At 42.0% G+C, this 13,920-nt stretch overlaps 1 protein-coding gene across 4 annotated transcripts in view; it reads left to right on the top strand.

Annotated features, from left to right (window-relative positions):
* F2R (coagulation factor II thrombin receptor) overlaps nucleotides 1-13,920 on the top strand; it is a 104,272-nt gene that overhangs the window by 14,536 nt on the left and 75,816 nt on the right. For 3 of the 4 annotated variants that reach the window (XM_045496060.1, XM_045496030.1, XM_045496041.1), the window contains exon 2: nucleotides 1,526-3,222. The exons of the other annotated variant lie outside the window; for it this stretch is intronic. In XM_045496060.1, coding sequence (XP_045352016.1) covers nucleotides 1,807-2,721 — 915 coding nt within the window. In that variant the 5' untranslated portion in view covers nucleotides 1,526-1,806 and the 3' untranslated portion in view covers nucleotides 2,722-3,222. Of the gene's footprint in view, nucleotides 1-1,525; nucleotides 3,223-13,920 lie in introns of those variants that run through there. 4 annotated transcript variants of the gene reach the window in all.

The raw sequence follows: 13,920 nt of genomic DNA on the forward strand, positions 1-13,920 counted from the left end.
GTTTTTTATCTCAGTTTTAGCTATCTTCTGTGCCACTGATTTTGGCCTTCCCTCTAGCTAAACAAGAAAGTCAAGAAAACAAGAAAGTCACTGGACACCATCCTTTTTTTCAATATTCATTCCTCCTCTCCCCAGTACTACCTGATGAACCTAAATGCCTTCAGGTCATTGACTGGAGGGAGGCAGAAGGTCAAGAATTTGTAATTTTTATCTAAGGGATGGTTGGGTCCGGTGGGACACTATCTCTTCTGTTACATTATGCCTCTCTCTGTAAGCGTTTGTTTGCGCAAAGGGTCCACCACTGAAAGATGAGAACAAAAGTTTGACAATTCACTGTATTTATCAATTTGTAGCCAGATTTTAAGTCTCTAACATCACTTCTCAGGGACCTGCATGTCCAGCCATTGTTGAGGCCACTTTCAGTGATGGAGGCTTTGCCCTTCTTCCTCTGTGGTTTCTTTCCCAGTTGTCAGCTTCCCAAGGCCCAACAAAGGCTCTTTGTCCATGTCTCCTGAATGGCAGAATTTTAGCCGAAGCTCTCCAGAAGGAACAGCTGGTGGAGTTCCAGCAGCTCAGTGTGGCCATTCTTTGATGAACACTTTCATTGGGCGCTTTTGGTAGAAGATGATGGTAAAAGGAGGAAGTCTGCAACTGAGCCTTTATTTTGACTTCTGGTTGACACTCAGAAGAGCCTGGTTAGCCTGGCATCGGCATTGATGCAGGTAGCATTCTGGAATTCAACTGAGGAAGCCATCAGCCCAGAATATCTGCTCCTCCACAGACCTGCTCAGGAAGGAGAAGGAAGATGACCTAGGTGATGTGCACCTTGTGGTTATATTAGAAGATGACCCGAAGGACTGTGGTTTGGGTCCAAATGTGATGAGACATTTGGGACATCCTACTGTGTAAACAAACTGAAGATAGTAGAGGAAAACTCCTGTCCCATGGACAATGGCCATGGAAATGGGAGTCCTCAGTCCTACTCTGAGTTTGGCTCTAGCTCCATAACTGAGGAAGTCCCCTCACCTTCCTGCAGATGTTTCCATTGGGAAGGATGGGTGTCAAGGGGTGTCTGCAAACTAAATGGAGAAAATACACACACGAAGGCCTGTGGAGGAAAACGAAGTCATAGAGCCTGGGAGTGATTTGTTTATAGAGACGGCAGGTAGTGTGGAAAAGAAGTCGCTGCTGTTTTCCTCCACGTCAGGCCCTCATCCTTTCCTGATGCCTTCAGGGTATATCTCCGAAAACATATAATTCCCCTCTGTCCTTATTTTCCCCCCTCTGTCATTCTGAAGAGCAGAGTTTTAAGTGTTTGCTTGTGCCAACAAAAAATGCTGTACAGTATTCTGAGTCAGCTAATTCCCTGATACGATCCGTAACCCATTGTGCATTACTTGCTCTTTACCACTCTCCTAGTAAGAACACAAAAAATAAAAATAAAATGTACTCTCTAGTTTGCCTTTTTAATTTGTTCTTTTGTTCTTTTTTTTCTTTTCTTTTCTTTTCTTTTTTTTTTTTTAAGAGTCAAAAGCACCCAATGCTACCTTGGACATCCGGTCATTTTTTTTCAAGAACACCAACGACAGATTTGAACCATTCCCACTGGAAGACAACGAGGCGAAAAACGGAAGTGGGTTCCCTGAAGACAGATTAAGCTCCATCAACAAAAGCCATCCTCTTCAAATACCATCCTCTCTGCCCATCTCGGAAGATGCCTCAGGATATCTGACCAGTGCCTGGCTGACGCTTTTTATCCCCTCCGTCTACACTGGTGTGTTTGTCGTAAGCCTTCCTCTGAATGTCATGGCCATCCTCGTGTTCATCCTGAAGATGAAGATCAAGAAGCCTGCGGTGGTGTACATGTTACATCTGGCCACAGCAGACGTGCTGTTTGTGTCGGTACTCCCGTTCAAGATCAGCTACTACTTCTCCGGCACTGATTGGAAATTTGGGTCCGAGATGTGTCGCTTTGTCACTGCAGCATTTTACTGTAACATGTACGCCTCCATCATGCTCATGACAGTCATTAGCATTGACCGGTTTTTGGCTGTGGTGTACCCCATCCAATCCCTCTCCTGGCGCACTCTGGGAAGGGCCTCCTTCACTTGTTTGGCCATTTGGGCTATGGCCATCGCCGGGGTGGTGCCTCTCCTCCTCAAGGAGCAAACCATCCAGATGCCGGGGCTCAACATAACCACCTGCCATGACGTGCTCAATAAAACCCTGCTCGAAGACTATTATGCCTTTTACTTCTCAGCCTTTTCTGCTGTCTTCTTCTTTGTACCGCTAATCATTTCCACAATCTGTTACGTGTCCATCATTCGATGTCTTAGCTCCTCCGCCGTTGCCAACCGGAGCAAGAAGTCCCGGGCGTTGTTCTTGTCGCTTGCTGTTTTCTGCATCTTCATCATTTGCTTTGGACCCACAAATGTCCTCCTGATTGTGCATTACTCATTCCTTTCTCAAGATTCCATGGCAGAAGCCACCTACTTTGCCTACCTCCTGTGTGTCTGTGTTAGCAGCATAAGCTGTTGCATTGATCCCTTGATTTACTATTATGCTTCCTCTGAGTGCCAGAGGTACCTCTACAGTATCCTATGCTGCAAAGAAAGTTCTGATCCCAGCAGCTATAACAGCAGTGGTCAGTTGATGGCAAGTAAAGTGGATACTTGCTCTAGTAACCTCAGTAATAGCATATACAAAAAGCTCTTAACTTAGGAAAAGGGACTGCCAGTTAGTTGAAAAGAAGAGATTAAAAAAGTGAGTAACCTGAGGATTCTATTATTCCTTGCCAAAAAGGTATTTGTGATCAAAAGCAACACATCTATAATTTGCATGCCTCTTTCTTGTGAGAGCCATTAATCATATCTATTAGTTATAGGAAAAGATAACAAGAATAGAAAACAGTGTTATTCCAAGAGTATTGCCAGTGCTACAGTAATAACTGAATGTCATTTTTTTATATATTTATGTGACTTACTATGTATGTGTGTATGTGCATACATACACACACACGTATTTGTATCATTTGGAGCACAGCATAGAATAGGCACTTTGAAACCCTGTCTTTTTCCCCCCTAGGAAGTAAACCCTAGTTTTCTGATTTTATGTGCAAAGTTTAGGTTGGTGGATGAACGTCTGAAGATGTTCATCAATAGGGAGGGATTCCGTGGTTTGGACTCATACAGCTTTTGCACATAAATGTGTTTTGAAATTGTTCAACAGCAATGTTTAAGTTATTAAGGATAAGACTTAGCACTATCTGTGTGTAGAAAAGGTTCTACTGTTTTTCATTTTAAACATATCAAAGTTTGAATTCTTTAGATTATGAAAACAGATGTCTCACGCCCTCTGTATGTAAAGCAAGAATGAGCATAGGTCCCACGAGTGACCTTAGGTTGGCTTTCAAAGCAGCCTGCCCCGGATGGAGGACTCCAAGCAATAGATACAAAGCAGGGCCATTTCAGACACGGACTGGTCACAAACCCTCCAGCTGAGCCTCCCAGAGATCAGAACCAGGGCCACCACCGTTACTTTCTCCTCCTGCGGTTCCCACAAGGGCTGGCTGTGAACTCTCTTGTTTATTAGAATTTGGCAAAGTAGGTTATACTATCCCAGGAGATAATGAACGTAAAAGACTTTTCTCTGGGGGCGCCTGGGTGGCTCAGTCGGTTAAGCATCCTACTTCGGCTCAGGTCACGATCTCGCGGTCCGTGAGTTCGAGCCCCGCGTCAGGCTCTGGGCTGACCGCTCAGAGCCTGGAGCCAGTTTCCGATTCTGTGTCTCCCTCTCTTTCTGCCCCTCCCCCGTTCATGCTCTGTCTCTCTCTGTCTCAAAAATAAATAAACGTTAAAAAAAAAAAAAAAGGGGCGCCTGGGTGGCGCAGTCGGTTGAGCGTCCGACTTCGGCCAGGTCACGATCTCGCGGTCCGTGAGTTCGAGCCCCGCGTCAGGCTCTGGGCTGATGGCTCAGAGCCTGGAGCCTGTTTCCGATTCTGTGTCTCCCTCTCTCTCTGCCCCTCCCCCGTTCATGCTCTGTCTCTCTCTGTCCCAAAAATAAATAAACGTTGAAAAATTAAAAAAAAAAAAAAAAAAAAAAAAAAAAAAGACTTTTCTCTGCCCGTTTTAAGAATAGTAGAGAAGGAGGTCACATTCACTTCCAGCAATTATCTCACAAGGACCATTCTCAGATGGAAACACTCATGGAGCAAACATGAACACACGTTGTGTGCTCTGGGCACAATGATGGGTGCTGGGCATACAGAGTTGACTGCGACTGAGACCTGCCCTCAAAAAGAACGAAGTAGGGCGCCTGGGTGGCTCAGTCGGTTAAGTGTCTGACTTCGGCTCAGGTCATGATCTCACGGTCCGTGAGTTCGAGCCCCGCGTCCGGCTCTGTGCTGACAGCTCAGAGCCTGGAGCCTGCTTCAGATTCTGTGTCTCCCTCTCTCTCTGCCCCTCCCCCGTTCATGCTCTGTCTCTCTTTGTCTCAAAAATAAATAAACATTAAAAAAAAAAAATTAAAAAAAAAAAAAAAAAGAACGAAGTAGACCAGTACAGGGTGTGGTATGTGTATGATAAGTAAATATGTCCTTATCTAAAGAAGCTTTTTTAGCCCAGTGTAACCATGCAAGTTTCGTACCAGCAAGGATCCTCGGTTGAAGAACTTTGAACATTTTCGGCTACTGTTTCCAATGGTTATAACTTCAGATGAAAACATAACACAATACAGGAATTACATTTTTAAAAAACAAGTCTTCCGTTCTACGCTGGTTGAACACTATTTATTTACAAATGTTTTCAAAATTAAAAAATTTTTAAAGAATCATTTATGCTAGTTTGATGAGAAATAATAGGAGAAATTAAAACTGACTTTGAAATCTAGGAAAATTATTCTTTTTTTTCCATTTACTTTTTTTTTTAAGAGTTAATGAGATGATTTTAAAAGCATTTTTTAACCCCATGATTCGTATCAAGTACAGGAAATCCTCATGGATTTGACAAAATAATTTGAAAATTACTTTGAAATGTATACTTTTTCCTTATGGAGCAATGTTGGCCTTTTAAACAAAAAAATAAAACAGTTTCAAGGCAAATGTTTACCTTTTCAAAAGAGCAAACGCTTTCCAAATGCCATAGAATAATTTACATGAAAGAGCATAATGTAAGGATAAGCTAACATCGATTTTATTTTTTTAGCATGGGTTTTATTAACTTAGTTACTATATTTTATTCAACTCAGTGGAGATTGTTTATTCAGTCTGAAATATTAATATACCTCTGACTTTATATGACTATCATTACAATGTTATCATTGTGTACTTATGTCATTGTTTTTATGTTTTCTGTTTTTAAAAAAAATGTATATAACATATTAATAAACATCAAAGTTTGCTTGGTATTTGTTTGGAATAAATTTTGACTGTATCTACCAGGGTCCTGGCAGGAAGGCCAGTCTTAGGGCTTAGCTGAACAGTATTTAATGAAGAGGCGATGTGCATTGATGTGGACAGGGTCAAGGGAACCCACAGGGGATGGTGAAGCACCCCAGGGGCTAGCAGTTCGAGGATGCCTTTACACCCCCAGGTCTAAAGGCGGTGAAGGAGGGAATACTCTGACCTTTCCCTCAACCCTCTGACGACTCAATCGTGGTACCTCCTCGTCTTGCTTCTGGTCTTAACCTAAACTCAGAGGTCAAGGGAACCTGGGTGGCCCAGTCCATAAAGGTTTGCTTCTTGGAGCATGGAGAATGGATCTGAAAGAACAAAGGAATTGGATGATGAACTTTCTGTATCTTTTTTTTTTTTAAATTCCTTCTTAAGAGAATGGAAGGTTGTACCATTGAGAATATGTTCAGATTCCTGGGTTGTAGGCATCACGAACAGAATCTGCAGTTCTTTCCTAATGAAGAAGAAAGCAATGAAATGTCAGAGCCAGTAGGGTATATCGAAACCCCAAGAAGGATTGCCCTTGAGTGACAGTCCTTTGCCATGTAATGCTCCCTGGGGCAGGGGGCAAGGAGGCAGGAGAGAGAATTAAAAGCAAAATACTACCTCTAGGAGGTGAAAATCAGCAAGAAAAATTCTAGTAACATATTTCTACATTCATTGTCAACAAAAATTGTTTTCAACTGAATAAGAATTCTGTTAACACACAAAATTTTTAAGTTAATATACAGGCTTAAGTTTCTGAGGCCCACATGCTCCACAAATGTTTCAGGATTGGGTATGTTGAAGTAGGCCCAGCTCATGGCCACCAGAAATAGGATCCCTACCCTAAACAGAGAGTGACCTTTAAACTCTATTGTTGTTATTTTTCAAGATATGTTTGAAGTCAAAACAACACATTTGAATTCTCTTTTTTAAAAAAATGTTTGAGTTTATTTCGAGAGAGACAGAGTGTGAGTGGGGCAGAGGCAGAGAGGGAGACAGAGAATCCCAAGCAGGCTCTGCACTGTCAGTGCAGAGCCCCATGTGGAGCTCGAATTCACAAAACCGTGAGAACATGACCTGAACCAAAACCAAGAGTCGGATGCTTAGCTGACTGAGCCACCCAGGCGCCCCTGAATTTTCTTAACAGAAAAATGTTTGTTTTTTCCACCTAGTCAAAAATAGGATTTTTAAGGAAATAGAATATTTGGCTGTTGAATATAAATGTGGAAAATTTGAGGTTATACTTATGAATGTAAGAAATCGTTTTAAATGTTGGCATATCCTTTAGGAAGTCTTGAGCTCTGCGAGCAAGTGGAAAAAGTTAAGCAGTGTTTATGACCAAGCTTTTTAAGTGTGTGAGGCCTGGACCCTCCACTAGAAGCTTATCTTCCCCCAGGTGTCATAAAAATTAAGCGGGAAAACTGTCATTAAGAGTAATTTCTTGGCAGAAGTGCCATCGCTGGGTGGCTGTTTCTGTCAACATTACTAGACCAGACCAAATGTGTGTAGAGAGTAACTGACCACAGGATCAACCTGTGTTTTATGAGCAAGGTGTGGTTAAGTAAGCCACAGTGCACACAGAGAGAAGAAATGCTTCAAGGCAGTGATTCTGAGTCCTTGAGACCTTTTTAGGGGATGTATGAAGTCAAACCTATCTTAAAACACTAACGATGTTACTTGCCTTTTCCTGCTCTGGTTTTCTCACTACCATACAGTTGAGTTTTCTGGAGGCTGCATGACACATGATATTGCAACAGCCTGAAAGCAGAGACAGTTAAGAAAATCTGCCTGTCTATCAAACCAGCCATTAAAGAAGTTTACAAAAACAGAAAACAGTGCAACTCTCCTCAGAAAATCATTAATTGTTTGGGGAAGAAAATTAAAAAAAAAATATGTCACAGATTTATTGTTATTTCCAAGTGAAAGAAATCTTTTCAAACGTTCTCCATTTTAATGTCTAATATGGTAAGTGTTGGTGGGTAGAATCAGTGGTTTGCTGTTGACCTCCAGAGAAAGAAAAAAGGCCCAGATTTGTAGCATTTGCCTGTTTCCATAGTGTAAATGCCCCCTCTCAGCTGCCAGTTTCAAGCTTCCAGTGGTTTAACAGTTGGCTTCAAAAATTCCTGAGTATTGAATTCTGATACAAGGTGACTCCAACACACCACTGGATATAACCTACTTAAATGAAAAATCTTTAGGGTCCTCAGTAATTCTTAAGTGTATCAAGGTATCCTCAACCGAAGAAGCTTGAGAACCCAGCTCTTATGCAAGATTTGCCAACTTTATTGCCTTCAAGAAGACAGAAATCAATCATATTCAGGGGCGCCGGGGTGGCTCAGTCCGTTGAGCATCTGTTGGTTTCTGTTCAGGTCATGATCTCGCGATTCGTGAGTTCAAGCCCCTCATCATGTTCGGCAATGACAGTGAGGAGACTGCTTGGGATCTCTGTCTCTCCCTCTCTCTGCCCCTCCCCTGCACATGCTATATACATATATATATAAAGACAGATAAATCTATCTATCTTCAAAAAAAAAATTAGCCATAATTAGAAAGCACTTATAAGGGCAAACAGTTGGTTCACAGCTATAAGCCACCACATTGAGTTTCTGGCAGCCTCACAGCTGAGGCGGTCAGCACCTTACAGCAATGGCAACTGACTCAGGGCAGCAGGTCCAGTGTGGCTTAGAAGTTAGTAAGCTTTGTGTGAGGTCTGTTTTGCAGCCAGCTGCTATGAACCACCCCTGGCAGCATCACTAAAGTGAACATCAGGCTCCATACTTCTTGTGATGGGGACTGTTGGTCTTCTGGAAACACAGAAAACCAGAGGTCAGATTCAGAAGCATCTTGGAATTTAGATAACACAGTATATTTTTAACCAGCTGGCTATATGCTCACAACTTCAGGAAGTGACTCATAAGCACTGTGGAGATTAGCTTTGAAAGCTGCATTTATAGCCTGAACACATCAGGTGGTGGCAGGGCCAGTCTGCCTCTTTTGCCTATTTTAATAACCACAATATTGGGCCTTTTTAGCATGCTGCTGTGTGACCCATGCAGGGAAGTGAGAACATGAGCGAGAGTGGGATAGGCAATACTATGATGCATTTAAGAACAAGACCCTGGGATGCCAGCCTGACTCAGTCAGTAAAGCATGAGACTCTTCATCTCAGGGCCTGAGTTCAAACCCCAGGTTGGGCTTAGAGCTTACTTAGGGGGAAAAAAGACCTCAATTGATCAGCATGTTTTTGTTGTTTAGCTGCCTATCCCAAGATATATAATTGCTCTTGAAATTGGCCTACATGGTGCCAAAAAAGAATTTATTTAATGTATCCCTGATTGCCAGGAGCTAACCAGGTTTTGGATTTAATCATAACATAGAATGCTTTGTCAAGAAGCATGGATTTTGAAGACCTCAAATCTTAGCGTTTTAGCACCTCTGCCTTGTTAGAAGGAAGTTTTGGAAACTTTAGGTCAGTTCTCATCTCTGGCTGCACATAGAGTCATTGGAGAGCTGTTAAACAATTCCATTGTTCAGTCCCTACCCTTGACCAACATGAATCAGAATCTTTGGGGATGGGGCCTGGGCGTCCATATTGTTTTCAAGCTCCTAGGATATTCAAACGTGTAAGCCAGAGTTCATGCCACTGCTTTAAGAGAGTGCTTCTTGGGGAGCCTGTCCAGCTTCGTCAGTAGAGTGTGTGACTCTAGTTTTTGGAGTTGTGAGTTCAAGTCCCACACTGCACATAGAGCTTATGCTAAAGAAAAAAAGAAGTGCTTCTTGGGCACCTGGGTGGCTCAGTCGGTTGAGCATCCAACTCTTGATTTTGACTCACGTCATGATTCTGGGGTCGTGGAATCAAGCCTCCGGTCGATGAGCATGGAGCCTGCTTGGGATTCTCTTTCTCTCTCTTTCTCTGCCCCTGTCCCCAGTTTGCACATGTGCTCTCTTTCGTGAGTTCTCTCTTTCAAAAAAAAGCGTTCTTTAAAAGTGCTTCTCACATTTAACATGCGTTCAAATTATCTGGGGATCTTAACTGCAGTAGGTCTGGGGTGGGGTCTGAGTGTCTCAACAAGTTCCCAGTGATGTTGACATGGATGTTGACATGATGGTTCTTTGGACCGAACTTTGAGTACCAGGGCCCTGAGGCAAAATTTGACCGTGTTGGAGGTCGAGGCACTCAAAAACTTCAATTCTCATATTCTTAAAATCATTTTCTGAGACATTTTTTTTTAATCATGGTAAAATTGGGGCAATTTTTAATGTAGCAGCAGCATAAGTGCTTGATCAAAATTTGTTTTGGGCGCTATCTTACTATATTTTGTTCTCTGCTCTTGGGTGCTTTCCTAGGGGGAAGATAGCTTAAAAGGCTTTAATCTCATACATAAAACCATTTCACAAGAGGCTGGGGATTTAGAGTGGCGACTCTGACCCTCGTTTGTAAAGATAGTGCAGGGCAGATAGCAGCAGCGCCTGGTTACCACGAAGAAGATGTGTTTCTTGTCTCTGGGTCTGGCTGAAAAATGGTGACCTCAGGGACATGCTGGGGTACTAGTAAGCATCCGTAGCTTCAGTCTTGATGGTGCTGGAATGAGTGGCTATGGAAACCCTCAGGCAAATGAGTCAGTCCAGGCGTCATCCTGAGGGAATCCATGACTCCACTGTGCCTGGGAGAAAACAAAGGTTTGGGAGGTCAATTCTAGTAACATGCATTTGCAGCATGCACCATAAACCTGGGATAATTTCTTCATTCTGGAAGCCCTTTTACAAGGTGATGAAAAAACTACTGAAGGATAAAAGAAGAACTATAACTTGTATGGGGAAAATGTTGTACCTCAGCAATAATCGAGTATCTGCAATTAAAATTTTTTTAACGTTTATTTATTATTGAAAGACAGAGAGAGACAGAACATGAGCATGGGAGGGGCAGAGAGAGGGAGACACCAAATTTGAAGCAGGCTCCAGGCTCTGAGTTGTCAGCACAGAGCCCGATGCGGGGCTCGAACCCACAAACCGCAAGATCATGACCTGAGCCGAAGTCAGACATTTAACCAAATGAGCCACCCAGGCGCCACGAGTATCTGCAATTTAATACAAGAGAGTACTGGTTCCTGTCTAGTTAGCAGTGGATTTTTTTTTATGATGGCTGTAAGCAGCTTCCTAAGGAAGAAAGGCAAGAAGGAAAATGTAAAAACAGCAAGAGTAAGAGAAAGCTGGTGGGCTTGCTTTAGGAAAGCAATCCGACAAAATGTCATCACCCTTCAGATAACCATAACCTTGGATCCAATTGTATGACTTCTGGGAATCAGTCCTCAAGAGATCACTTTAAGTAACAAAAAAAGCAACAGACTTCTAGTTTTAATAGCATCCTTATGTACATATTTGTAAAAGCCTAGAAACCCTCTAGATGTTCAACCCTAGAGTACTGCTTCAAAAACGAGCACACCCCTTTAAAATGGCGGGTATGGGGGCGCCTGGGTGACTCAGTCGGTTAAGTGTCCAACTTTGGCTCAGGTCCTGATCTCACGGTTTGGTTCATGAGTCCTGTATCAGGCTGTCTGCTGTCAGCACAGAGCCCGCTTCAAATCCTCTGTCCCCCTTTCTCTATGCCCCTCCCCTGCTCATTCTCTCTCTCTCTCTCTCTCTCTCTCTCTCTCTCTCTCTCAAAATAAATAAACTTAAAATAAAACAAAACAAAATAAAATGACACGTATGATGTGCATAGAATGGCACTGAGAAGTGCTTATAATACTTAATTATAGGTACAATGATGTGTGTGTAGTATGAAACCAACAATACGGGGAAAAAAACCAGATCTGTGTGGGATCTGTTAACAAAGGCTAATGGGAAATATACCAAACTATTTCTATTAAATTGTGTTTGGAGAATAGGGCTACTTTTTCCCTTTTATGTATTTCCTACCTCTTTCCTGAATATGTGCTACTTCTCTAACAAAAAAGCAGTCATATTAAAACAAAACAAAAATCGGGGGCGCCTGGGTGGTTCAATTGGTTAAGCGTCCAACTCTTGATTTCAGCTCAGGTCATGATCTTGCAGTTTGTGAGATCGAGCCCCCATGGGACTCTGCACTGACAGTGCAAAGCCTGCTCAGGATTCTCCCTCTCTCTCTGCCCCTCCCCTGCTCGCTCGTGCTCTCTTTCTGTGTCTCTCTCTCTCTTTCTCTCAAAAATAAATAAAGCTTAAAAAAATCGAATAAACAGGAAAAAAACACAACAAAACCCTGTCACCTGTCACCTGTCACCACGTTCTTCTCTTTTCCAAAGTACAAAGGTGTGTGGTCCTGCCTTTGCTATCATTTTTGGACAGACACTCTTGAGCATCTCCTCACCACAATTAGTACTTCATGCCTCAGTATGTTATTCATTCAGGGGATAAAAATGTTAGAAAATTCTGATTTTACATCCACATCTTCACCATTATTCCAGAATTACTGGGTGGAATCCGCAGTGCTGCAAAACTTGAAAACATAAAAATGTCTTTAACTAGCCAGACTCTAAAACCAGAAATATTTGTATTTGTCCCCATAGCTACCAGAATGTTCAGCACAGGGGCGCCTGGGTGGCTCAGTCGGTTGAGCGTCCAAATTCGACTCAGGTCACCATCTCATGGTTCATGAGTTCGAGCCCCGCGTCGGGCTCTGTGCTGACAGCTCAAAGCCTGGAGCCTGCTTCGGATTCTGTGTCTCCCTCTCCTTCTCTCTCTCTGTCCCTCCCCTGCTCATGCTCTGTCTTTCTCAAAAATAAATAAACTTTTTTAAAAATTTTAAAAAAAAATGTTCAACACAGCATACGTGACCATACATAGCCAGACAACATAACCAGAGCTGGACTTTTTCCTCTAACAGATTTTGTACTCCCACCAAAAGGACTGATCATTTATTTTCCTGTGGAATTCATCATTCCTCATCAAGCAGGAAACATTAGTTTCTCAAAGCAGAACAAAAGCTTTATTTTGGCTGATTCCATTACATAATTATGTTAGTCTTCTTATTCTTTAATTTATATATGTAACCCACATATTATTATCTAGTATTTGAAAAATCTGATTAATTCTTCCATAAGCTCCTTTAAAAAAAATACTAGAGCTTGTTACTTTAACTTGCTTCTACCTTACTTGACCCATGTTGTTGGGTACTTAATTTTGCTTATTCCTTTTGTTATAGTTGTCAAATAATCCATCTGGTGAAAGTGGATCAAGCACCCACAGACTCATTATTTATGCACAGTGAAGGCAGCATGGGTACTTGATAGAACCACACAGAAATGACAACACTGAGCATTTCTCAAAAGGAATCCATAAAAATCATTTGAGCTGCTTGTGATAATGCAGATTTCTGGGCTCCATCCAATACCTGTAATCAGAATTTCTGCACTGGGACCTGGACCATCCACATTTTTAACAGGGGCAGGGGTGTTTCTTATGCACACCAAACGTGAGAACCATAGAATTAATATTTTCCAAAAATCTCTAACCTAGTGTAATCTCTTCCTGTGGTCAGGAAGTAGCAAATCATCGTTTATCTGTTAAAATGCTAATGTTTTTCATTATCCTGTAGATTATCATCTCTATCTGCAAAGTTATTAGAGTATTATGATTCTGAGCTATTTCTCCCTAGATATTGGTCATAAATATCGGGTTATATCCTTTGAAAGGTTTAGCTTTAATTGTTTCTGTCATTTACTTTGCCTTTTATGTGTAGAAATGGGTACCTTCTCCTCTAGACATACAACTCAATGCTCTGTGTTCATGTAGGATTTTTAACATACTTTTTTGAATAAGTAACACTCATATAGTTCAAATTTCAAAAGAACAAAAGGATGTACAATGAAAATTTTCCCTGACACCCTTATTATCTCCTCAGAGGCAACCACAGTGAACAGGTTCTTGAGTATGGTGTTGGATGTATTTAAAACATAATCTGGGGCAAAAGGAAAATATATAATTGGCCATTTTATTTTTCAGTTATATGTTTGAGTTTTAAAAACTCCTGTTGAGAGCTGCCTGGCTGACTCAGTTGGTAGAGCAAGTGACTCTTAATCTCAGGGTCCTGAGTTCAAGCCCCACATTGGGCATGGAGCCTACTTTAAAAAAACAAACAAAATAAACAAACAAACAAAAAACTGTTGACATACAGGTATCAGTCAGGCATTGCTGCATAGCAAACAACACACATCCCTCAGAGGCATATAATGATTTAGATTCATTGCTCATGCTCTCAAATAGTCAAGTAGACAGTTCTGCTGACGTATTCTGGGAATCTCTTAGCTGACTTAGGAAGGCCTTGACTGGGATGACTGGCGTGGCTTAACTGGGATCCATAGGTCTCTCGCCTTCGCCTTCAAGCGTGCTAATCCTGACACATTCTCATGGCAATGGCAGAAAGCAAAAAAATGAGGAAACATGCAGGACATCTTGAGGTCTGGGATTGGAATTGGCATACCCTCACTACGATCACATTCTCTTGGCCA

Source organism: Leopardus geoffroyi, chromosome A1, assembly GCF_018350155.1.
Source record: "Leopardus geoffroyi isolate Oge1 chromosome A1, O.geoffroyi_Oge1_pat1.0, whole genome shotgun sequence".
Classification (NCBI taxonomy): Eukaryota; Metazoa; Chordata; class Mammalia; order Carnivora; family Felidae; genus Leopardus; species Leopardus geoffroyi.